Source organism: Camelina sativa, chromosome 20 (assembly GCF_030686135.1).
Source record: "Camelina sativa cultivar CO46 ecotype springtype chromosome 20, ASM3068613v1".
Lineage (NCBI taxonomy): Eukaryota > Viridiplantae > Streptophyta > Magnoliopsida > Brassicales > Brassicaceae > Camelina > Camelina sativa.
This window is the reverse complement of record NC_141899.1, coordinates 18,584,486-18,607,825: the sequence shown is the minus strand read 5'-3', so window position 1 is coordinate 18,607,825 and position 23,340 is coordinate 18,584,486. Positions and strand designations below refer to the sequence as shown.

General features: G+C 36.6%; 1 protein-coding gene, 1 non-coding gene and 2 pseudogenes across 2 annotated transcripts; 3 read left to right on the top strand and 1 right to left on the bottom strand.

Annotated features, from left to right (window-relative positions):
* Window positions 1–1,107: 1,107 nt before the first annotated feature.
* Window positions 1,108–3,112, top strand: LOC147919143 (uncharacterized; annotated as a pseudogene).
* A 925-nt stretch (window positions 3,113–4,037) lies between these two features.
* On the top strand, window positions 4,038–4,693 carry LOC104789091 (ubiquitin-conjugating enzyme E2 4 pseudogene; annotated as a pseudogene).
* A 4,822-nt stretch (window positions 4,694–9,515) lies between these two features.
* LOC104772618 (uncharacterized) lies at window positions 9,516–13,965 on the bottom strand. The gene is made up of 13 exons (XM_087503862.1): window positions 13,635–13,965; window positions 12,674–13,221; window positions 12,232–12,576; window positions 12,092–12,145; window positions 11,750–11,920; window positions 11,529–11,666; window positions 11,391–11,480; window positions 11,256–11,312; window positions 10,965–11,161; window positions 10,775–10,856; window positions 10,050–10,490; window positions 9,826–9,964; window positions 9,516–9,715 (listed from the first exon to the last, which is right to left on the bottom strand). The coding sequence occupies exons 1-13, from the start codon at window positions 13,963–13,965 to the stop codon at window positions 9,699–9,701; spliced, it is 2,610 nt and encodes an 869-aa protein (XP_087359988.1). The 3' UTR covers window positions 9,516–9,698.
* A 6,431-nt stretch (window positions 13,966–20,396) lies between these two features.
* Window positions 20,397–20,503, top strand: LOC147919142 (small nucleolar RNA R71). Its single transcript, XR_015594301.1, has one exon. It is a non-coding gene; the product is annotated as a small nucleolar RNA R71 (small nucleolar RNA).
* The last annotated feature ends 2,837 nt before the right edge of the window (window positions 20,504–23,340 follow it).

Genomic DNA, 23,340 nt, shown 5'->3' with positions numbered 1-23,340 from the left:
TAGTATTCCTATCTTTATTAGAAATGACAGGCAGCTTGAAGCTTTTAAACTCAAATATGCACAAAGTGGAGGAGTTCTTCATCTATGTGTTACTGTTGAGGATTTTTGTGAGATTGTAGAGCAGGTATTTTTAGTAAACTCATTCTCTTGTTCTTTCTAATATTGTTTTAGAAAAGTAACTGATTTGAGTAATGTTTCTTTATCAGGGTCAACCTAGATCTACTCCTTTTATTGAGAGTGTTACTGCTGTTACTCAGGTAACTTTCTACTTTAGAATTTTAAATTATTTATTGCTTACAAAACCTTATAAAATTCTTTGAAAACACTTGTAAAACGTTTTAAATACTTTACAAATCCTTTCAGGATCAAACAAGCTCAAATCTGTTAGTTGGGAATGTTATTGATGTTTATACTCATACTCGGGTAATTTACAATGGTATAAATGTTTTTATTGTCTTTTCAACCCGTTTTAAAAACCTTTGAAAACAGTTGTAAACCTTATTAAAAACTGTAAACCTTATTAAATCCTCTGAAATCACTTGTAAAATCTTTTTAAAAAACCATTGATTTGTACTTTCAGGGTCAACCAATACCAAATCCATATGTCGAGAGTGATCCTCCTGCTGCTTCTTCAAGTCAATATACTGGCACTTCTGATGATTTTACTGCTACTCATACTCAGGTAACTTACATTTAAACACTTTAAAAACCCTTTTGAAAACGGTTGTAAACCTTATTAAATCCTTTGAAATAACTTGTAAAACCTTTTAAATAACTTGTAAAACCTTTTAAATAACCATTGATTTGTACTTTCAGGGTCAACCAATACCAAATCCATATGTCGAGGGTGTTCCTCGTTTTTATTGTTCTCCTGTTGCTTCTTCAAGTCAATATACTGGCAATTCTGATGATTTTACTTCTACTCATACTAAGGTAACTTACATTTAAACACTTTAAAAAACCTTTTGAAAACGGTTGTAAACCTTATTAAATCCTTTGAAATAACTTGTAAAACCTTATAAATAACTTGTAAATCCTTTTAAATAACTTGTAAAACCTTTTAAAAAACCATTTATTTGTACTTTCAGGATCAACCAATACCAAATTCATATGTCGAGGGTGTTCCTCGTAACATGACAACCTCTGTTGGGTATCCATCTTGTTCTTCACACTCAACTGGTCTAATCGATGTTGATTCACTGTTTTGTGGAAAGTTATTCAAAGACAAAACAGAAATGAGAAGTCAGATGCGGATGTATGCAGTCAAGCACAGTTTTGAGTTTCATACTTTTAACTCAGACAACAAGAGGTATGTTCTTAAATGTATTGATGAAAAATGTAGTTGGAGGCTACTTGCAACTAAGGCTAAAGCATCAGATAGCTTTGTTGTTCGAAAGTATAGTAGTCAGCACAGCTGTGACTCTGCTTTAAGGAATGTTAATCATCGCCAAGCAACTGCAAGGACTTTGGCTGGTTTGGTTAGTAACCATTTTGCAGGAGGAAAGCTTCCTCTCAGACCCAAACAGCTCATGGAAATTTTTAGGAATGACCATGGAGTTGGTGTCTCGTACTCAAAAGCATGGAGAGCTCAAGAACATGCATCAGAACTTGCTAGGGGTATACCTGCTGATAGTTATGAGGTTTTACCGAGTTGGTTTCACATGATAGAAAAGAAGAATCCAGGTACTATCACTTACATCAAAGCTGATTCTGATAATAAGTTTAGATATGGTTTTCTGGCTTTTGGTGCATCAATTAGAGGCTTTAAGTTGATGAGAAAAGTTATTTCTATTGATGGCGCCCATTTGAAATCAAAATATAAGGGAACTTTGCTTGCTGCATCAGCTCAGGATGGTAATTTTCAGTTGTATCCTATTGCTTTTGCTGTTGTTGATTCTGAGAATGATGCATCATGGGATTGGTTTTTGCGGTGTTTGAAGACTATTATTCCTGATGAAGAGGATCTAGTTTTTGTGTCTGATCGGGCTTCTTCAATTGCAACTGCGCTATCAGTAAATTATGTACATGCTCATCATGGGATCTGCACTTTCCACTTGCAAAAGAACCTGGAAACACGATTTAGAGCTTCTGCTTCTCTTCTTCCAGTTGTTCATGATGCTTCAAGAGCTTACACTCAGTATGATTTTGATTATTTGTTCACTCAAATTTCCAATGGTGATCCGGTTCTTGGAGAATATCTTTGGCAAGCTGATATTAGGAAATGGTCACGTGCATATTCTCCTTCTAACCGGTACAACATTATGACATCTAATTGTGCCGAGTCCTTTAACTCCAGGTTAAAAGAGACTCGTGAATATCCAATTGTCTGCCTGTTTGATACAATCAGGTCTATTTTGACTAGGTGGTTTAATGAACGACGTGAGGAGAGCTGTCGACATCCATATGCTGTTACTACAAAAGTTGGGAATAAGATGAATGAATCTTATAATAATACTACCGCTGGCTTGAAGTTAGTCAAGTAAATGAAAATATCTTCGAGGTTAAAGCAGCTTTAAAGACATATATGGTGAATTTGGACACAAGGAAATGCACATGCTGTATGTTTGATATTGACAAATTCCCTTGTGCACATGGAATTGCTGCTGCAACACATGTCAATCTCAATGAAAACATGTTTGTTGATGATTATCATTCCACTGAAAGGTTATAACTCTCTTCTTTAATAAGGTCTTTAAAAGGTTGCTAAAGTAACGGATCCGACAGGGTTTTTACAATGTTTTAAAAGGTTTCAAAAGGTTTTATAAGTTATTTAAAAGGTTTATAAACAGTTTAAAAAAGGTTTTACAAGGTTTTTCAAAGGTTTATCAAAGTTATATTAGTCTTATCTTCCTCTTTTTTATTTTACAGATGGCGTTTAGCATATTCAGAGAGCATTCACCCAGTAGGTGATATGGAGTATTGGGAGATTCCAGAGAGTGTTAGTTCTTCTATTCGGCCACCTTCTACTCGTATACCTAGTGGCAGGCGAAAGAAAAAGAGAATAGCTAGTGCATGGGAATATGGAAAGGCTAAGACAAATTCAAAACAATACAAATGCAGTAGGTGCGGTCAGTGTGGACACAACAAATCTAGTTGTGTTGCAGCTATCTAACTCTCTCTCTCTCTTTAATTCAACTTGAATTTGTTCTTTTTAATAAAATACTTTCAGTCTGTGGTGTTGTAAACTCCATTTTCTCAAAACAACTTGTAATGCCTTTTAAAATAGCAAGTCGTACTGTTTTAAAATCATTTACAAACAACTTGTAAAATATTTTAAAACATGTTAAAAACCATACATACTCTTGTAAAACTCTACACCGATTAAAAAGCATATATATACCTTTTAAAACAACTTGTAAAACCTTTTAAAACATGTTAAAACCCTTTTAAAACATGTTAAAAACCATATATACTCTTGTAAAACCCTACAACGATTAAAAACCATATATATATATATACTCTTGTAAAAATCAAGTCGCCACACTCTCTCTCTCTTCCCCTTCCCCTTCCCCTTCCCCTTCCTCTTACACTTCTTCATCTCTCTCTCTCTTCTCTCTCACTGCAAAAACCCTAAATTTCTTATGATTTCACCATCTTCAGTCTCCTTCACTGCTTCGTAATCAAACACCAAGCAAAACACTCCAACGATTTTAGATGATTTGAACAGATAGAGAAGATTTCAAATTTTGATTTCGAATCGCTTAAGTTTTTTTTGTGGAAGAAGATTGAAGGGGTAATATGCGAAGAGTCACTTGGAAACAGCGAAGGGGTAAGTTTTGAAGGGGTAAGATTTTAATGGATAAGATTTCGAAGGGTTAATTTATTGAAGGGGTATTAAGCGAAGCGTCGCTTTGGTTCGGTTTTAATTAAGCGTTGAATGGGTACTTTTTGTAAACCAAAGCGACGCTTCGCCTATTATATATACTTTTTGTCTCACGATAACTCCTCAATCATCTCTCAGATTCGAAAAATCAAACCTTTGTCTCCTAAATCATTCTCGAAAACTCTATTTACATTCTTCCTCTAATCCGTCTGAAATGGCCCGTCGTCCTGCTTCAAGCCTTATAAAGACTGATCTGAGATGTCTGAACAGGGATCTTTCGCCAAACATCACAGCAGGTAAACACATGCATCTTCAGAGTAGATTTGTGTTACTGTTAAGGATAAAAGAGATTGAGTGTTTGCCTTTTTTTTAGTAACTGTTGATGACGACATTTTCCGTTGTGAGGCTACTCTAATCGGACCGGTGAATACTCCTTATGAAGGGGGAGTGTTTAAACTTAAGGTTACTTTTCCACCTGATTACCCAAGAAGTCCCCCCAAGGTATCTATTTTTGATTATACTCCTTTTTATTTTAGCAAGCATGATTATTAGGACTCCTTTTTTGCAGCAACTCAATAGTTTTTTAATTAAAATTTCTTGATAATGCAGGTTATTTTCATCACAAGAATTTGCCACCCAAATGTATCAGATAATGGAGGCATTTACCTAAAAGTGTTGAGGCGCGACTCTTGGTCTCCCATGTCCATTGTTAAGCTTTTCAAGGAATTAGTGGAGAAGTTGATTGAACCAGAGGTCAATGATGAGGGACAGACCATTGAATATCTTGCCAACCTCTACAAATCTGATAGGAGAAGGTTTGAAGCTATGGCTAGAGAGATGACTAATAAATATGCTGGGAGAGGAAACTGAAATAGTTCATATCTATTTTTAAGAACTATTGAATAATTTATCTTGTTTTTGTTCTTTTTAATAAAACATTTCAGTCTCTGCTCTTGTAAATTCTATTTTAATAAATATTTTATTCAGAGTTTACTGTTTTAATATTAGAAACAACTTGTAAAGCTTTTAAAAAAGCAAACCAAATTGATATATATCATTATAAACCATTTGTAAAACCTTTTAAAATTTCTAAAAACAAGATATAATCTTAAAGGTTTAAAGGGTTTAAAAGGTTATAAAACCATCTAAAAGGTTTTAAAAGGTTTTTAACACTTTTAAAGCTCTCTTAAAACCTTTTAAAACCTTTTTAAGCATAAAATAATTTTAACCCGTTTTAGAAGATTTAACCTTTTAAAAGATTTAAAAGGTTTTTAAAACCTTTTAAAACCTATAAACAGTTTAACACCATTTATAGCATTAACACCATTTAAAAGGTTTTACAAGCAATAAGAAATAACTTAACATTAAAACAACTATTTTTTAAAAATATACTTGCAAACTAAACATTGAAATACTATTCTATTCAATATTCTTCTTGATGTGATCACGTTTATATAACAGCAATAATTTTTAAATGGTTTTTAAAAGATGTTAAAAAAGTTTTCAAAAACTTCTAAAACCTCTTTTTAAAAGATTATACAAGGTTTAAAACTCGTTTTAAAAGGTTTTAAACCCTCAAAAAGGTTTTTCATCTTTTAAAGCTCTCTTGAAACCTTTTAAACCCTTAAAACTTAAAAGAATATTAACCCGTTTTAGAAGATTTAACCTTTTAAAAGGTTTTAAAACCCTTTTAAAAGGTTTTTAAAAACAGTTTTTTAAGCAATAACCTCGTATATTAGGCAAGTTTGAACAAACTACTCATGTTTAATTAAACTGTTTATAGGATTAAAACCATTTAAAAAGTTTTACAAGCGAAAAAAATAACATAACATTAAAAAGACAATTTTAAAAAATCTACTTGCAAACTAAACATTGAAATACTATGCCATTATTCTTCTTGATGCGACCAGCAAGATGCCAAATTCCTTAACCTACGTATTTGTCCTTGTACTCCTGCAAAAGAAAACAAAAATATAAGTTAATATTAAATAACTGTAAAATGTGCATAAAATCCAACAAAAGTCGAGGTTCACTGACCTTTAATTTTGTAAACATTCTGGTACCAAGGTATCTCATTTGTGGAGTAACATCTTTAGGAATTTTGTCAGGATGAAGAAGTAATATTGCCTTCCTTGTTACTTTTTTTACATCTTCTTTAGTAATCAAATCCATGGCATAGACTTTTTCCCACTTATTCCCTTGCCAAAGATACTACAATGTAGAACATCCAAATTTAATTAATGCTTAACACCTATGATAACAAGTATATGATTTTTTCAAACTTATGTTATCAATTGACGAAAGCATAGTTCTGATGTCCTTGGTCTTCGTCCAAGAAGTTATTACTTCCTCGATTTGTTTTATTTCTTCGTAACTTAAATTGTTCTCCTGCGTAGTAGGTGTTTGCACTAATACAAACAAAAGAAACAAAATATTATATGTCATTTTTCAACAGGGAAAATCATTTATAATAAAGACTTCAACAACTTACAACTGCCCATTTCCTGGCTGGTGTGATATTGTTGTTGGCTTGGGTCTTCTTGTTGAGTGGGAGCTTCTTGTTGGCTTTGGTCTTCTTGTTGAGTGGGAGCTTCTTCTTGGCTTGGCCCTTCATCAGTATCTGAAATATTAATACACTCTTCGTCATCCGATATAATAGTGTACGCTTCTTCTTGGCTTGAGTATACATTATCAGCACTGTTAGGCTTCTCATCCTGCATAAATAATGATATTTTTTTTTAACCATATGTAAATTATTTTCAAATATGTTTTTACAAGGTATTTAAAATTTGTCGATCATATTCAAGTAACACATACCTTATCATTATTCATATCCTCTTCTTGTGGATCATTTTCATTAGTATCCTGGGTTTTTTCTTCAGGAATAACACTTGGGTCCCCTCTCAAGTCAGTTTGTTTCTCATGTTGATTATCTTCTTTAGATACCTAGAAATGTTGTAAATTTTGTTTAATACATTTAAAACACTAGCAAAACCTTTGAAAACGTTTATATGATTTTGTTAAAAGCTCTTTAAAATACTTTTTAAAATGATTTTAAAAGGAATTAAGTTTTTATTTCACTTACAAATTCACTTTGAGAAGCTGGTACATCCTCTTCTTCAAAATCGGGGGCAGAGGCTCGTACTTCCTCTTCTTGAAATGAAGTGGCAGAGGCTTGTACTTCCTCTTCTTGGAAAGCAGTTGCAGAGGCTGGTACTTCCTCTTCTTGGAAAGCAGTTGCAGAGGCTGGTACTTCCTCTTCTTGGAAAGCAGTTGCAGAAGCTGGTACTTCCTCTTCTTCAAATGCAGTTGTAGAGGCTGGTACTTCCTCTTCTTGAAATGCAGTTGCCGAGGCTGGTACTTCTTCTTCTTGAAATGCCCTTGATTCCCACTGTGGTGTTGAAGCAGCAGTAGTGATCCCCACATGATTCTCCAGTCTCACTAATCTTTTGTGAGTAAGTTGACATGTTTTTAAAATCATGTCAATTTTCTCACTAAAAGATATTCTTTTTTTTTTGTTAGTTTGATTCAAGAATGGCCCTGCAGCTTCTCTCACAAGCTTTTTTTGATTTTTTTCTCCTTTTTCATCTTGAATAAATCCTTGAATCCATTCCTCCTTAGTCATCCTATAGCCTTGGATTACAAGTTTAACAACTTCGTCGAAATCCTTGTCTTCATCATTCGGTGGCATAACCAAATGGCTATATTCATCGGGATCACCGACAATTGTTTTCACTTCAAACTGCAAAGATAAATTGATTCATATTATATCTCAAAAATCTTATACAGATATTTAAAACCTTTTAAAACTCTTTTATAACTCTAGATCTAAATTACATTACTAACATTTTTTTAAAAAGGTTTTACAATGTGTTTTAAAACTGTTGGAAAACAAAAAAAAAAAATAGTTCTAGAGAAGTAATGGTACCTTGCAAGACTCGAAAACAAATTTTATTTCATTGAATCTTGGGGAAGATGTCTTTTGCCATTGCAAGATCAGTGGGAGATGTTGATTTTGGCTTGAAATGCTTTCCCTAACACCAAAATGTTCCCCTAGCTGTCGAACTGAAGATAACAACCAGATTTGGATTGCAAATGGAAAGCCAGCCATTCCATACTGTTTCTTTGCCAACGTTCCCACAGTCATTTGTTTCACATCTCTCACTAATGATTCGTAAGCAATTTCACCCCAAGGATACTTACAGAAATTCTCAAAACTACTGGCTCTCAGCAAATTCTTTAAGGGAATTTGAACTACTGGATTTTGAGCTATCAATATCCCCTCCACTAGTATCAAAGCACCTAATCTAATTCTTTCCTCAGATTTCATGTCTTTCCCTTTAACTTTCAAAGTATCAAGAAGACGTTTGCAGGTCATTTTATCATTCATCCACAAATCTTTTTTCGATGTAACAGTACCTGATGGAACAGTGCCTACGGGAAAGCCTGTTGTAATGACGAATTCCCTTAGCGAAAATCGCATAGGTTGATCATCAAATGCAAACCAGAGCTCGTTTTTCGCAGACAAAATCCTCCTCTGTAGTAAGTGGTGGACCAGTTGACTCGAGAACTTGATATTTTTCCGATTAACAAATTCTATAATTGGACCCAAGAAAGACTTCTCTAACTGCTGGAACTCTTTTATTTTTAATGCATTCTTTACACTCGCCAAAACAGCTTGCTCTGAAGAATATTTAGTAACTCTTTCTAATGTATCTCCCTCTGTGCCTGGCGTGATTAATCTTTTTGGAAAGCACAGTTTCTTCGCGGAATCTTCAAAATTACTCATATCGCAAAACCTGTCAACATTGTTTACAGAGAACATATTCAAGGCATGCACCCAATATCCCTTATAAATCCTATTTTAAAACCAATTTAAAACTTTTTAAAGACATTGATAAATTTCCAACCTTCGTATTCCGAGTTCACCAAAACATCATAAAATTTCATATTGAAATAGAAATTGAAGTCAAAATTAAATTCCAAACCAAACTTACAAAAGGGAGAAGAAGAGACGACGAATTGGAATAGAGGACTGAGAGGAAAAACGAGGAAGAAGAAGAGTCCGTAATTCGACAAAGAGAAATTGCAATTTGAAGTCCTCGCGTACCCAATCAGCCGACTTCTACTTTCAATCCGACGATTTCGTGACTGCAATCCGACGAAATCGAGAACCCAATTTAAGCAAATACAGATTTGAGTGAATTTCGCGCATTCAACCTCCCAGACGGAAAACTGTACTTTTTGAAAGAGAAACCCTAGTTTTTAGGGACAATTGATAAGGGGGGGGGGAGTGGAGGTTATATTTTACTATTTGGGCCTAGGCCTAGGGCTTTCACCCTTATTATACAAAAACATTGTAAAATCATTTAAAATATAGTATTAAAACCATTTAAAAGTTTTTACAAGCGTTTTAAAAGGTTAAAAGGGGTTTTTTTTTGGGTATTTCAATGATTTTAAAGGATTTAAAAGTGTTTTAAAACGTATTTTAAAAGGATTAAAATGGATTTTTTGGGTATTTCAATGATTTTAAAGGATTTACAAGTGTTTTAAAACGTATTTTAAAAGGATTAAAAGGGATTTTTTTGGGTATTTCAATAAATTTTATAGGATTTACAAAAGTTTTAAAAAGTTTTTAAAAGGATTCGGAAATGATAAACAACGTTTTAAACTTCATTGTAAATACTTAATCTTAAACGAAGTATATATATAAAAGGAGTAACTTAACATATTTTTAGAATATGTTAAGTTATAATATTGTTCTTGATGCAATAATATTGTTCTTGATGCAATAATATTGTTCTTGATGCAATAATCTAAAGCACCATTCCTGCGATCACGTTCATATACCAGCAAGATGCAAACTTCCATTATCCTAGTCATTTTGTAATTCTGCAAATATAATATAATTGATGTTAGAACCATTTAAAATACATTGCAATACAAAAGTTGTTAACCCATCTAAAACCAGTTTAAATAACCATGTAAAAACCTACACTGACCTGCAAAGATATCAACCGCCATTTTCTTCCGTAAATCACCAATTGACTCATTTTTAAGATTGCCATGTGTTGTTATGCTCATAGCCAAACATTCGATTGTCTTCAGCATGAAGACACCACTATCTTCAATCTTATCAACCTATCAAGAAAAAACAAAGTGAAGAGTCCAAAGTATTTACAGAGACCATATCAAAAAACTAGAAAACAAGCTCAACAGTATTTACCTGAGGTATGCAATTTATAATACTGATTATGAACGGAGATTTCTTTGTATCATTTTTCATCCCAAACTTCTTCTGGGCAATATAAGGCATTGCAACAGCATATGCACCCACCTGTTTGTCTTTAATTTTGTTGGTGTAGAAATGCTTGCCCAAGTCGTAGATAATCATCTCCTTCTTCTCCAAATTGATCATCAATGGCATCCAAAGCCTTTCCTTAACCAACATTGGCGCCAGTATTTTGTTTGTAGGTGCTTCCTTGAAGAGTTGACTGAATCCTTCTTCAGGGAACTCATATTCATCTTTGTTGTCAACGAATATTGAGTAATATTCATCAATCTCTCTCAAAAAAGAAGTTTCAGCCAACGTCAATGATTTGCTTTTATAGAAGTGCGGATGACTTTCTTCTCTTCTGCTTAACAACTTCACAACTGTATCAACATGCTAAACAACAACAAAAAACAGATTAGAACAAGTCTTGTTGTCAAATAACTCATATAAATAAGTTCAGACCCGGTCACACATCATCTTGTAAACCAATTTAAACACATTGTAAATCTTTGAAAACGCTTAAAAGACATATTTTAATTCCTTTTAAAACCTTTTAAACCTCTTGTAAACACTTTTAAAAACCCTTTTAAAACTCTTTAAAACATTTTTAAAACCTTTTTAAAACCCCATGAAACGTTAACAACACATTTGTAAAACCTTAAGCTTTGTTATCATACCATTGTTGTTAACGACTTCCCTGGCGTCTCTAGTGTTGTGAACCACTTGGCATCAACTTTTTTACCCAGAATTGTTAGTTGCCTACATCGAAAAATAAACAGAATAATCAAGAATACTTTCAAAACCATGAATACATCTGTTAAAAGACTAATTGAACTTTTACTTTTGTTGCTAGAAACTAAAACTTACTTTGCTTTCCTTGAATTCTTCCAGTCACTAAATACATCTAACCGGGTCTTATCAACTTTGGAAAAAGGATAAAGTATTGGGTCCTTCTTCTTCTCGGCCGTGTAAGGCGGCTGAGTGTGAATAGAAGGAATTGTATTTCGTTCGCTTTTTCTTTGCACACCACTAACATCATCAGATTTAATCTTTTTTTTCTGTGGCTTTACAAAACAAAAAAATTTTGCACTCTATATCGATACACTGGAAAACATTTTAAATATCTCATAGAAATAAATAATTAAGTTAGATACATACCCCTTCTCTAGCTTGAATATCAGCATCTGGGTTGTCACTTGGTTTACGCTTCTTACTCTGTAGTGCCTCAAGAAAATCACAATTTTTTGTAAAACATTTAATAAAATGTAAAACATTATACAACTAGTTACTAACCTCTTTTCTGTTCATAACATCATCATCACCATCATTGCTTTGCTTACACTTTCTCTGCAGTTCATCATTTCTTGGTTTACTTGATGAAATCTTTTAAAATACTCATAACAACTATATAAAAAATTAATGATTTACCTGTTTTCTCTCTCTCAAAACTCTCTTCTTACTGCTTGCTCCCTTCTCTTTATCAATGCTTTTATCTTTTCCACTATCCTCATCTTCTTCAGAAAGAAGATCAAATTTTGGTGTAGAAGGGCGTGGAGAAGGAGATTTATCCTTCAAAGATGATAACAATTGTGGTTTACAACAGGCTTTTAAAAGGATATTTGAGAACTTATAAAAATACTAGATATATGTACCTTTGGTGTTTCTTCAAAGTAATTACCATCATCACCACCAGTTTTTTGAGTGTTTTCATCATCTGCAGCGTAGCTCCCATCTTGTGTGTTTGATGGACGGACAGAATCTGCAGACTGGCTTTCTACGAAATCTTCTCTAGCAATATCTCCATCAACATTTTGTTTGCCAGCCTGCAACAAAAAAAAAAGAACATATAACAACATCATTTTTAAGGTTTTACATTCTGTTTCAAAAGGGTTTTAAAAGGTTTAAGTCACTATGGTTGCCCTTTAATCAGTGTTATGCTGTAAATCCGTTAAAAACACTTTTTAAACAGAAAAACTTTTAAAATAGATACTGACCTCTTCATTTATAACCTCTTCATTTCTATTCTGTCCATCTTCATCTTCGTGAGACTGCAAAGGGAAAAGAAAAAAAAGGACCTCAGTTTAAAGAGTTTAGTGTCGAATATATGCGAAAAGGTGCGATCTTGTAATCTTACTCCTTTATCCTTATCTTTCCCTGATGTGGTTTTGACAGCTTCTTCAATGGCTTCTAGTCTTTTGTTGAAGTCATCTAACATAAAGAGGATTATGTCAAGTTTTTCTGAATCTGACAAATTTTTCTCCATTTTCTCTTGTTTCTCAAAGTCTGGTAATTTTTCCCCCATTTTGTCACCCAACTCTCCCAAAGCACAGTAAATATCAACTAATCTTGTAGACCATTCTTCTTTCTTCAACCTATAGCCTTTCATAACGAAGCCAATAACTTCTTCAAAATCATTGTCATCTTTATCAACCAAATGCTTATATTCTTCTGGATCTCCAATTATTGTTTTGACTTCAACCTACAAAAATAATCAAAATCCATCAAAACAAAACTCATCAAATATAGATAACCAATGAATAATCAAAACTACACTTTTAATAGAATTCAAAACTTACACAAGTTGCTGTCTTAATAGCTTCAACAACATCATCAAACCTTGCATAACGACTTGATTGCCAATTGAGAATCAGTGGATAGAATGTTCTGGAAAAATTACATCTTCTCGCAAATTTATCACCAAAAATTGGAACAGCACTCAAGGCCCATATATATAATGCCATGGGAAATCCCTTGACACTATACTGACCTTTGAACCAAGTATTTTTATCGAATTTCTGAATGCATGTGGCGAGAATGTTATACGCTTCCTTGCCCCATGGTTGGGCTGTATACATCTCGAAATCTGATGCATGCTTCAGCCTAGACAGAGGTATCTTCTCTGTTGAATTTGGTGTCATCAAAATACCTTCTGTTAATACCACTGCAGCGAGGCATTCCTTTTCCTTGTCATCCAAAGGTTCTTCACCCTCTTCTGGTTCATTAAATAGTCGATATTGAAGTTGAGTTAAAGTGTAATCTCCTCTCACCGCCCAAGAATATGGTTCACTAATTGGATATTTTCCGTTATTCCTTGGTTCTCTATGAATAGGTTCGCATTGAATCCCTATGTTTAATAAAACAATGATGTTAGTTTGTTCAAACTTTGCCTAATATAAACTGTTCTAAAACCCTTTTAAATCCCTTTTAAAACTCTTTTAAAACTCTTAAAAGGTTTTAAAAGAGTTTTAAAAGGGTTTAAAAACTTCTAAAACAGGAAAAACCCTTTTACAATAGTTTTAAAAGGTTTTAAAAAGGTTAAAAACCCTTTTAAAACCCTTTTAAAACCATTTAAGAGTTTTAAAAAAGTTTTAAAAGAGTTTTAAAAGGGTTTTAAAAGGGTTTTAAAACATTTAAAACGGGAAAAACCCTTTACAATAGAGTTTTAAAAGGGTTTTAAAAGAGTTTAAAAGAGTTTTAAAAGGTTTTTAAAAGGGTTTTAAAAGGTTTTTAAAACCATTGCAAACACTTTATAATTACCTGTTGTAAGGAAGAACTCTCTCATGGAAAACCGAAGAGGTTGCATGTCGACTGTAAACCATAAGTTTCTCCCTCTTGTCTTCAGCCTTCTCAGCATCAAGTAGTGGAATATTTTCCCAGAAAATCCAATGTCTCTGGCAGAAAGATTGATGATGTGCCCAAGGAAGGAAGATTGAAGCTTCGTGAAAGATGCTTTTCCTAATGTATGTTGAACTTTGGCAACTAGGCTTAAGTCCGAATGTTGACATATGTTTGCTCCAACAATTGGTTCTAAACCCATACCATATGTTGGTTCTGGTAGTGCAAGGGGTTCAAAATCAGTTGATGCCATCTGTTAAAGAAACACACTTAATTAGACTTTTCAACGGATTTACAAGAGTTTTAAAAGGGTTTTTAAAAATCAACATCACACGTTATCGATCTGAAGTCATCTTATCAACACACTTTATCGACATAATTCAACTACGACCGATCTAAAAATTGATATCAAATGGTTTAACAGGGACTTTCAAAAAGTGTTTTACAAGAGATAACAAAAATCCAAATTTACAAGACTTTACTAATTTCAAATCCATATCAAACACAATTATCGATCTGAATGCATCAGATCTGAATCTGGATCGATATCAAAGAAACTGAAGAGGCTTTTAAAAACTGTTTTAAAAGAACATAAATCCAAATTTAAAAGAGTTTACATATTCCAAATCGATATCAAAGAAATCTAAAAGCCCTAAATTTAAAAAAGCGATAGTCCAAATTGATAAACCCAGAAAGAAAAAAAGAAAGAATGAACCTGCCTGCAATAGAACCAGAATCAATGTCGGGAATTACGTATACGAGAGACGAAAGCGCAGAATCGCCGCGAAGAAGGATCGAGAATAGCCGCGAAGAAGAATCGTGAATCGCCGCGCAGAATCGCCGATGAACGAAGGAGAGAGAATCGTCGGTTGAGGAAGGAGAGAAGCACGGCGAAGTGGAGAGAAAATTAGGTTTTCTTCATTAAGGGTAAAAAAGTCTTTTTCACCAAAAAAGGGGTACCCTTAAAAATGGACCCTTCCCAAGGGCATTTTTAAAAAGTGGAAGGGAAAAAGGGGCATTTTTGCTTTTCCCCCATTTTTTTTATCATTTTAAATACATAAATTAAGTATTTATACAGTATTGATATTAAATCCAAATATCAGATTTCAGTTTGGTTTTAGTTTAGATAATTGTGTGTATATAATCTAGACATATTTATTTTAGAACGGAAACTACATCTCCTCCCATCCCATTCCGTCTTGTTCCATGTACCGTCCCATTCTATATTTTAAATGATTACTCGTTAGACAATGTTTATTAATCGAGATTGGGTAAAAACTTTAGATAGTATACCCAAATTCTCCGTTAAATACTTACTTTTATTTAGTTAGTTGAAATTATTCAAAAAACCTATTTAATTGTTTTCAAAAATATCCAAAATTTTAAAAGTATCCATTCCAAAGTAACTGATTACATATCACATAGTCAACCTTTTAAAAATATATATCTTTTTTTTTGGTGTGAAAAGGGGAGACTATATCTCCTGTTTATTAGAAAAACTTAAGAAAGTAAACTACAAAGGAAAGTTTCGAGGATGCGTACAACCCACGACATCCTCTAACATAATAGGCCGGACAGACTCCAGACATGCTACAAAAGAATGAAAACCTACAGGTAAAGTAAACGCATAGTTCGCTAATCCGTCGGCAAGACGATTAGCTTCCCTATACACGTGACCAATACGGACTATCCAATCTCTCGATATAAAGGCATAGCACAAACGTACTAGGAAAGACAGCGGATGTGAATCCCCAATACCTGTCGTAAGAAAACCCACCACCATCTCTGAATCCACTTCTAACTCCAGCCGCGTGATACCCTTCTCCCAAGCAGTATATAGGCCATAGTAGACACCCCAAAGCTCTGCCAATGGTGCCGAACAGATACCTATATTCAAGACAAAACCACCAATCCAGTCCCCATTACTATCACGCAACACGCCACCCGCTGCTGCCAGTCCCGGATTCCCGTGAGAGGCTCCATCCATATTCAACTTTACCCAACCTTCACCTGGCTTCGACCATGCAATTAACCTGACCTCCCGGACCACCCGATTCTCTTCCCCCCTTACCACCTAGTTCGCTGCATAAACCCCACCACTAGATCCTTTAGAAACTTCACCCTGTCCCGGAACCTACTCACACTCCCAAAGATGTCCCCACAGCGCCACTTCCAACTCCACCATACTGCTACCGCAAATAACGATGCCCATGAGTGCCCATTTCTCTCCACAATCTCGCGTAAGTTTCCATAGAGCCACTCTAATAACGAAGCATTAAAGAACGACCGATGTTTCCGTTGGGGACTAACCTTGATGAGATCGACGGACGCGGCTACAGTATGGACGGGGAAAATGCTCTCGGGCCGTTCAAGCTAGGAACGACTTTCCTCGGACAAAGCGCGGTGATTCGACTTAAGGATGGAAACAAACGATGGAAATGAGAGATGAGAGAAAACAAACGAGCGGATTGGGAGGTCTGGCTTTTGGTCTCGTTTGCGGAAAAACGGAAGAGGTACGGATGGCTAGGTTGCAGAACAGCTAGCGAAACGAGGAACAAATTGGCTAGAAGTGATGGAGACGATTGATATGCTCAAATTTACCCTAGAGCTACTCAGACATAATCAATGAAACACAAAACATCTTTTGAATAAATTGCATTAAGAAAGAGATTAAAGAAGAAGTAAAGGAGTTCTGAATCTTCTCTGAAGGAGTCTTGATTCTTTTCTCCAAAAGCTCTCTAAAAAATCTCTCAGGGTTTTGTTCTCAAAAGTTGCAGGGAAAAATAAAACTTAGGTCTAAACAATGACCCAAAAATCCTATTTATATTCCTAAACACGTCTAGGGACTAATGATGCAAATATGGAAAACTTTGGGGCAACTTTGTAAATCTTCAAAACTTGTGGGAAAACTTCCAATTTGTCTTGTGGACTCTGCATCGACCGATGCTGATGTTGTGTCAATCGATGCATCCTTTGAATTTGCCTCTCAACTTCGTAGCTCAGCCTCAATGCTTGATTAAGCTCCAAATCTTACTATTTAGCTCCATTATCCTATAAAGACTCAAAAGACTCTAAAAATACCAAAAAGACTCAATAAATAAGACTTATATCATGGCTAAAAACACCTAAAAACCATGATATATCAATTTCCCCAGACTAAGCATTTGCTTTCCCTCAAGCAAAACATAAACTTAGCCCTGTGAAAGAGGTTTGAAAACGCAGGAACTCATTTTCTTTTTAAAGTAATGCCATGATCATCCAAACCATAATCCATATGCTTAGCTGATAAATCCAAATCGAACCACCATGTACTTCTCCGTTGACTTTCATAGCATCCCAAATTCAAACCAAATTTCACTACTTCCTCCATTAAGCCTTCATCGGTGGGTCTCATCAATTTGATTAATGTCAAGAACCTTCTAGACTCATTCCCGTACAATACCATAAAAAGCAAGACATATCTTTTACCACATGTGGTACTCTTTCTCTCTCCCAGACTTATTCTATTTTATCTTCCTTAGAGCTTTGCTTTGTTTTTTTTTTCTCAAAGTTGTAGGCGAATAATAGGGTCATCGGTAATTTACCTACCCCTCACTTCCAAGCTTTGTATGATCATTTGACTCAAGAGTAGAATAATGAGGTCACACGTAATTTACCTACCTCTCTAAACTGATCAAAATCATCTCATCTTTTATTCTCTCAGGATTTTTTTAACTTGAATAAGGGAGAGGAGTACCATTTTCTTTCTGAAGTCTTACTTGTCAGGTATAAACAAGGAGTCAAGCTCTATGAACATAAATCTCCTTGATGAGGTAAAAAGAAAAGTACAGAAATTACCTCAAGCTTTTATGGATTCTGTTGGAAATTCGGATGTCTCTGGTTCACTGGTCAGCCATTGGATTTTTCATTAGTCGGATTTGTGGATTCAATCTGCAACATTAAATCAACCAAGACAGTACACTAAAAAGAAAAATCGTAGTTCCTAACAAAAATTTTGACTCAATAAAACCATTTTTTTTCTCAAAAACAAAAACGTAGTTAGTAACTACTTCCCCAGACTTAAACAACACTGTCCCCAGTGTTATCAAGTAAGAGATTGGCGAAGAAAAATAAACAAAAACGAATAAGTATTGAAATTGTGAACAAAAACGTGTTACCAGTCCGGATGTTCTGTGTCGACCGATGCTGATGGTGTATCGGTCGATGCACTCTGCAGATGCAGAGAGTTCAAACATTACTCCTGAGTTAGCTGCGATTCATTTGTGTTTCTCTCATTCCTGGATGTTAGCACTGCTAAAAAGCACTCAAACACAAGATTAAACGCAACATGATAGATAGAAGTTCACAATTCAATACAAATTCAAACTGACTCAAAGCATGAATTAAAATGACTCCAAGTGGAAAAGAAAAAAAACTAAGAGTGGGTTACCTCCCACTAAGCGCTTGTTTTCAGTCATTAGCTTGAATGTGTCGGATCTCAGGCATCCGGTGGATCAGAACGTGGCATTGAATGCTTCTGAGAGGAATATCTCATCATCCAAGGTGGTGTATAAGCTTAAGGTGCATGAGGTTTGCCAAGGATGTGAGGAACAGGACCAGGGCGGTATTTAGGGGTGGGTGGGTGTCCTGCAAAATCATCAATAGAAGAAACAAGCGCTCTACGATAATCTCGTGGCTTGGTTAACTGCACAACAGTTTTTGTACCTTTGAAATTCTTATTGATGATAGGAGAAAGTTTGGGTGAAGAAGATGCATACCTTTGCCTTACCTGTGGCTTCTGTACTGTGGAATGGTGAGATTTCAGCTTTACAACTGGTCTAGGACTTGTAGCTAAGGAATCAACTCGAGAATCTGTGGTTTTGGACAATTTCAGGTTGACTCGTGGGAGTGTGTCGATCAATGCAACAGCTGCATCGATCAATACTGAGCCTGTAACTCGTGTTCCAGCGTCTTCTTTGCGGTTTACCTCATCACTCTTCTCAACTGTCTCAAACTCCTTAACAAACCCAGCAGTGATGTCTTCATGAAGCTTTATGATCATATCATCATTAAAAACAATCTCCACAGAAAATGTCTGACCATCAATAGTGGGGGCTCTCCTTAGCTTGTCCATCTCAAAGTTCATAACCAAATCATCCACATTCAAGGCTATGTGTCCCTTCTTAACATCAATGATGACACCAGCTGTAGCCAAAAATGAGCGTCCTAAGATGAGCGGATCACTAGGCTCTTTGTCATATTCCAACACCACAAAGTCAGTGGGATTCATGCAATCTCCAATCTTAATTGGAACATCTTCTAAGACACCTTCAGGAATCCGTCTGGATCGATCAGCTAAGATAAGAGAGATCTTAGTTGGCTTGAAATCCGTCATCCCAAGTCTCACAGCAACAAAATGTGGCATTAAATTGATACTAGAGCCGAGATCGCAAAGAGAGTGAGGAAACCTTCCTGTGGAGATAGAGCAATCTAACACAATACTTCCAGGATCTGGTAACTTCTCTGCAATCCTACTCTGAATCATTGCACTCACTTTCTCAGAGACAGCCACTTTCTGCTTCCTCTCCTTTTTCCTCTGTGGAGGCTGCTTCAACAGAATTGAGCTGACATCCTTTGTAAGCAGTGCTCCTTCCTCAGGACTCAAACCATTGGTGACCATTCTCTTCACATACCGCTTAATCCCAGGAGAAAACTTGACAGCATCAATCAAAGGCATCTCTATCATCACCTTGTCCATCATAGCCTTGCATCTAGCTTCTTCAATCTCCTGTTTGGATCTCCTAGGCTTAGGAAAAGGAACCTTAGGCTTATATGCTTTTTCTGAATCGGATGGTTGAACTGGAACATAAACCGTAGCTGTCTGTGGGGTGTGCCGATTGATGCTGACATTGTGTCGATCGACGCTTGATGATGATTGCATCGATCGATGCTCCTGTGTATCAGTCGATGCAACATCTGCTACCAGATGGTTGTCTTCTTCCTTCACCAAAATTGCATTACAAGCATGCTTAGGGTTCGACTCTGTTCTTCCAGAAAGAAATTCCTCTTGTCTTTTAACAGACCAGCAGTCTGAATCACTTGATTCTCTAGCTTCTTGACATGAATGTTTAATGCATCAATCTTCCCATTCAGCTCAGTGTAGATATTGTCAATCTTTCCATTGAATGTCACTGTCAACTACTCTTGATCCTGAAGAATCTGCTCAAGCATAGCCTCCATTCGACTGTCAGAAGTCTGTGGAGGTGGAGACTGATAAGAAGAATTACCATAAGTCCTTGTAAAACCACTGTTCTGCTGCTTCTGGTAATCTGGCTTAGGAATGTAGCCTGTAGAGTTCCCACTATAAGGTCTATTGCTTTGTTGATTTCCAAACTTCTGACCCTGATACCCAGCTCCATACACAAAGTTGACATCTTCTTCTGTAGTCTCTGGCTTTAGCTCAAATGTCGCAACATCTTCAGCAAAATGGACAGACTTCTTTCCACAAGAAGATTGTGCACTGAATCCAGTTTGGCATTAACTGAAGCTAGCTGATTTGAATCATAACCCTCATGTGCTCTTTTCCACTCTAAGTCTGCATTCTTGGTACTGTTGCTTGATGCTAGCCTTTCTATCAACTTTTCAGCCATCTGATACCTCCAGTCAATCCCGCTAAAGAAGATACTGATCAACTGCACCTCTGAGAACCCATGATGCGGACAATCCCTCTGGTATGCTTTGAATCTTACCCAAGCAGCTTTGTAAGATTCAGCAGGTCCTTGTCTAAAGGTAGAGAGCTTAATCCTCAGCTCATCAGACTTCACATCATCATAGAAGTAGTTCAAAAACGCCACCTTGATGTCATGCCAGGTTGTCAGGGATCCTGGCTTGAGTTGCCTTAGCCAATGAGAAGCTTCCCCAGCAAGAGAGTAGGGGAAAAGCTTGCAGTAGAGATGTAAGTTTAGAAACAAAGAGAGTGTAGAACGATTGAGTGTATAGAACGAGAGAGTTTGAGTGTGTTTGAGAGTGTAAGAGTGTAAGAGAGAGAGTATAGAAGAAGAAAAGAACTTCTTACTTGATTTAGTTCATAGATACAATCCTAATATAGACACTAAGCTAGAGAATATTCTATACAAGATGCTGCACGATTTACATGATGAAAGTGACATCTTAGCCTCCTTAACACAACATGTGACTAACGGTTGACTTGTGCTTCCCACTTGCTTCAAGTCGCCAACGGTAACATAGGAAGGATCTAGAGACTTTGGTTGAGCTACACATGAGTCTTGTAAGGCTTTGAATGGCCTTCTACACAAGATTGTACGGACGGCCCGATGGTAGTTGTACGGACGGCCGGCTGGAGTTGTACAGACGGTGGTTGTACGGACAAGGGTGATCGATCCCAATTTATACTCCCCCTCAAGCTTAGTCATTGGACCCCATGACATAAGCTTGAACCATTGATCACCTATCTCATTAAAAACCTTAGTATAGAAAACCACTTGGGAAAAACTATACTTAAGGGAAAAAGAGTGTAGGCTCTCATGGTTTGGTGAGGTCCATGAGTCCAAGCTTTGAGTGTATGTACTCACATACTTTTGGGCTTGCTGCCTTGGTGAATACGTCGACAAGTTGCTCGGAGCTCTTGGTGTGGCAAGGAAGCGTTACGCCTAGTTGGATTTGCTCTCAAACTTTGTGACAATCGACTTCGATATGTTTTGTTCTCTCATGGAACACTGAGTTGGTTGCAATTTGGATGGCTGCTTCATTATCACAATGCATTGTGATAGGCTTTGTAATTTCAACTCCAAGGTCTTTAAGTAGGTTCTTGAGCCACATCAATTCGGTAGTAAGCTTGCGATCGCCCTATACTCGGACTCGGCACTGGATAGCGACACCACCTTCTGCTTCTTGCTCTTCCATGTGACGAGGTTGCCTCCTAGGAAGGTACAATAGCCATTTGTTGATCGACGGTCTCCTTTGTCTCCTGCATAGTCCGCGTCACAATATCCCACGAGCTCTGTGTTGTCATTGCATCCCATCCATATTCCTTGGCCCGGTGATCCTTTGATATACTTGAGAATCCGGTTGACTATGTTCCAATGGTGAACCTTCGGAGCTTGCATATGTTGACTGGCCTGGTTCACAGCAAAACAAATATCCGGTCTAGTGATAGTTAAGTAAATGAGCTTACCGACCAATCGCCTATATTGAGTTACATTCTTGAACGACTGGTCTTTGGGCTCCCCCTCACGACAAAATTTGTAGTTCTCATCCAGTGGTGTAGTGACCGGTCTTCATCCAAGCTTTCCTACTTCATTTAAGAGAACAATAGCATATTTTCTTTGAGATAGAAATAATCCCGCTTCTGAGCGACACACTTCTATCCCTAAGAAATATTTTAACTCACCAAGGTCCTTAATATCAAAAACTGACTTTAAATAGGTCTTAGTTTTCTTGAATCCCTACTGTGTCATTCCTGGATATGATGATGTCATCAACATATACAAGAATGACAATGATACCTTTTTCGCTTGGGTATGTGAAAAGTGTGTGGTCAGATTCTGATCTCTTGAATCCACGCTTGGTCAAGGTTGAGCTTAGCTTGTGGTACCATGCTCTTGGTGATTGCTTCAGCCCATAGATCGCTTTGTTGAGTTTGAACACTTTGCCCGGGCTAACCGTGTCTTCTAGGCCAGGTGGTGGTCTCATGTAGACTTTGTCCTCCAATTGACCTTGTAGAAACGCATTTTTAACGTCCATCTGCCACAGCTCCCATTTCAAGTTGACTGCTAATGAGAGATCTACAGAGACCGTGTGTAGTTTAGCCACCGGAGCAAACATATCTCTATAGTCCTCCCCGTACGTTTGCGTGAAGCCTCTTGCTACTAGCCGTGCTTTGTAGCGCTCAATCTCCCTGTCACTTTGATATTTGATCATAAATATCCACTTGGACGTGACCGCCTTCTTTCTTTTAGGTAAATCTGCCTTGTCCCACGTATGATTTGTCTCCGTAGCTTGTCTTTCGGCACTAACAGCATCATGCCACACCTTATGATCTTTGGCTTCTTCATAGGTTTGAGGCACCCAATGTTTATCCATTTGACCAAGGAAGACTCGGTGTTCCAAAGGTAGGTGAGCCAGGGTGCACACAGCTTGAATCAGGTGTGCTACGGCGACATTGTTGTAATAAACACGGGTATTTTTCCAGTTGGATGGAGGAAGTTTGAGTCTTTGGCTGCGTCTCAATGGGATAATTTCCTCATGAACATCATCTTCTTCTTCAGAGTCATGCGATTCAATGGTTTCCTCCGGATGAGCCATCTCATCAAGATTTTGTGAGTTGGTCTCTTCATCATTTGATTGATTTGCTGGATCGGGTTGAGGGTCAGGTTCCCTGGAGCGGCTTTTTATAGGTGGCTGAGGCTCTTCTGGTGGGTTTGACTCGGGTGAATGATGGGCGTCCCGATCGTTTGTGGCCCCTAGTCGCTCGAGAATGATCCGGAGGTTCGTCGCCCGATCGGATGTGGAGTTTGATAGGTCTCGTAGGTCTTCCCAATTTTTCTTGCTGTAATATCCTTGAGATTCCACAAACTTCACATCTCGAGAAACTAGGACCCTTCGGGCTTCATGATCATAGCTCTTATAC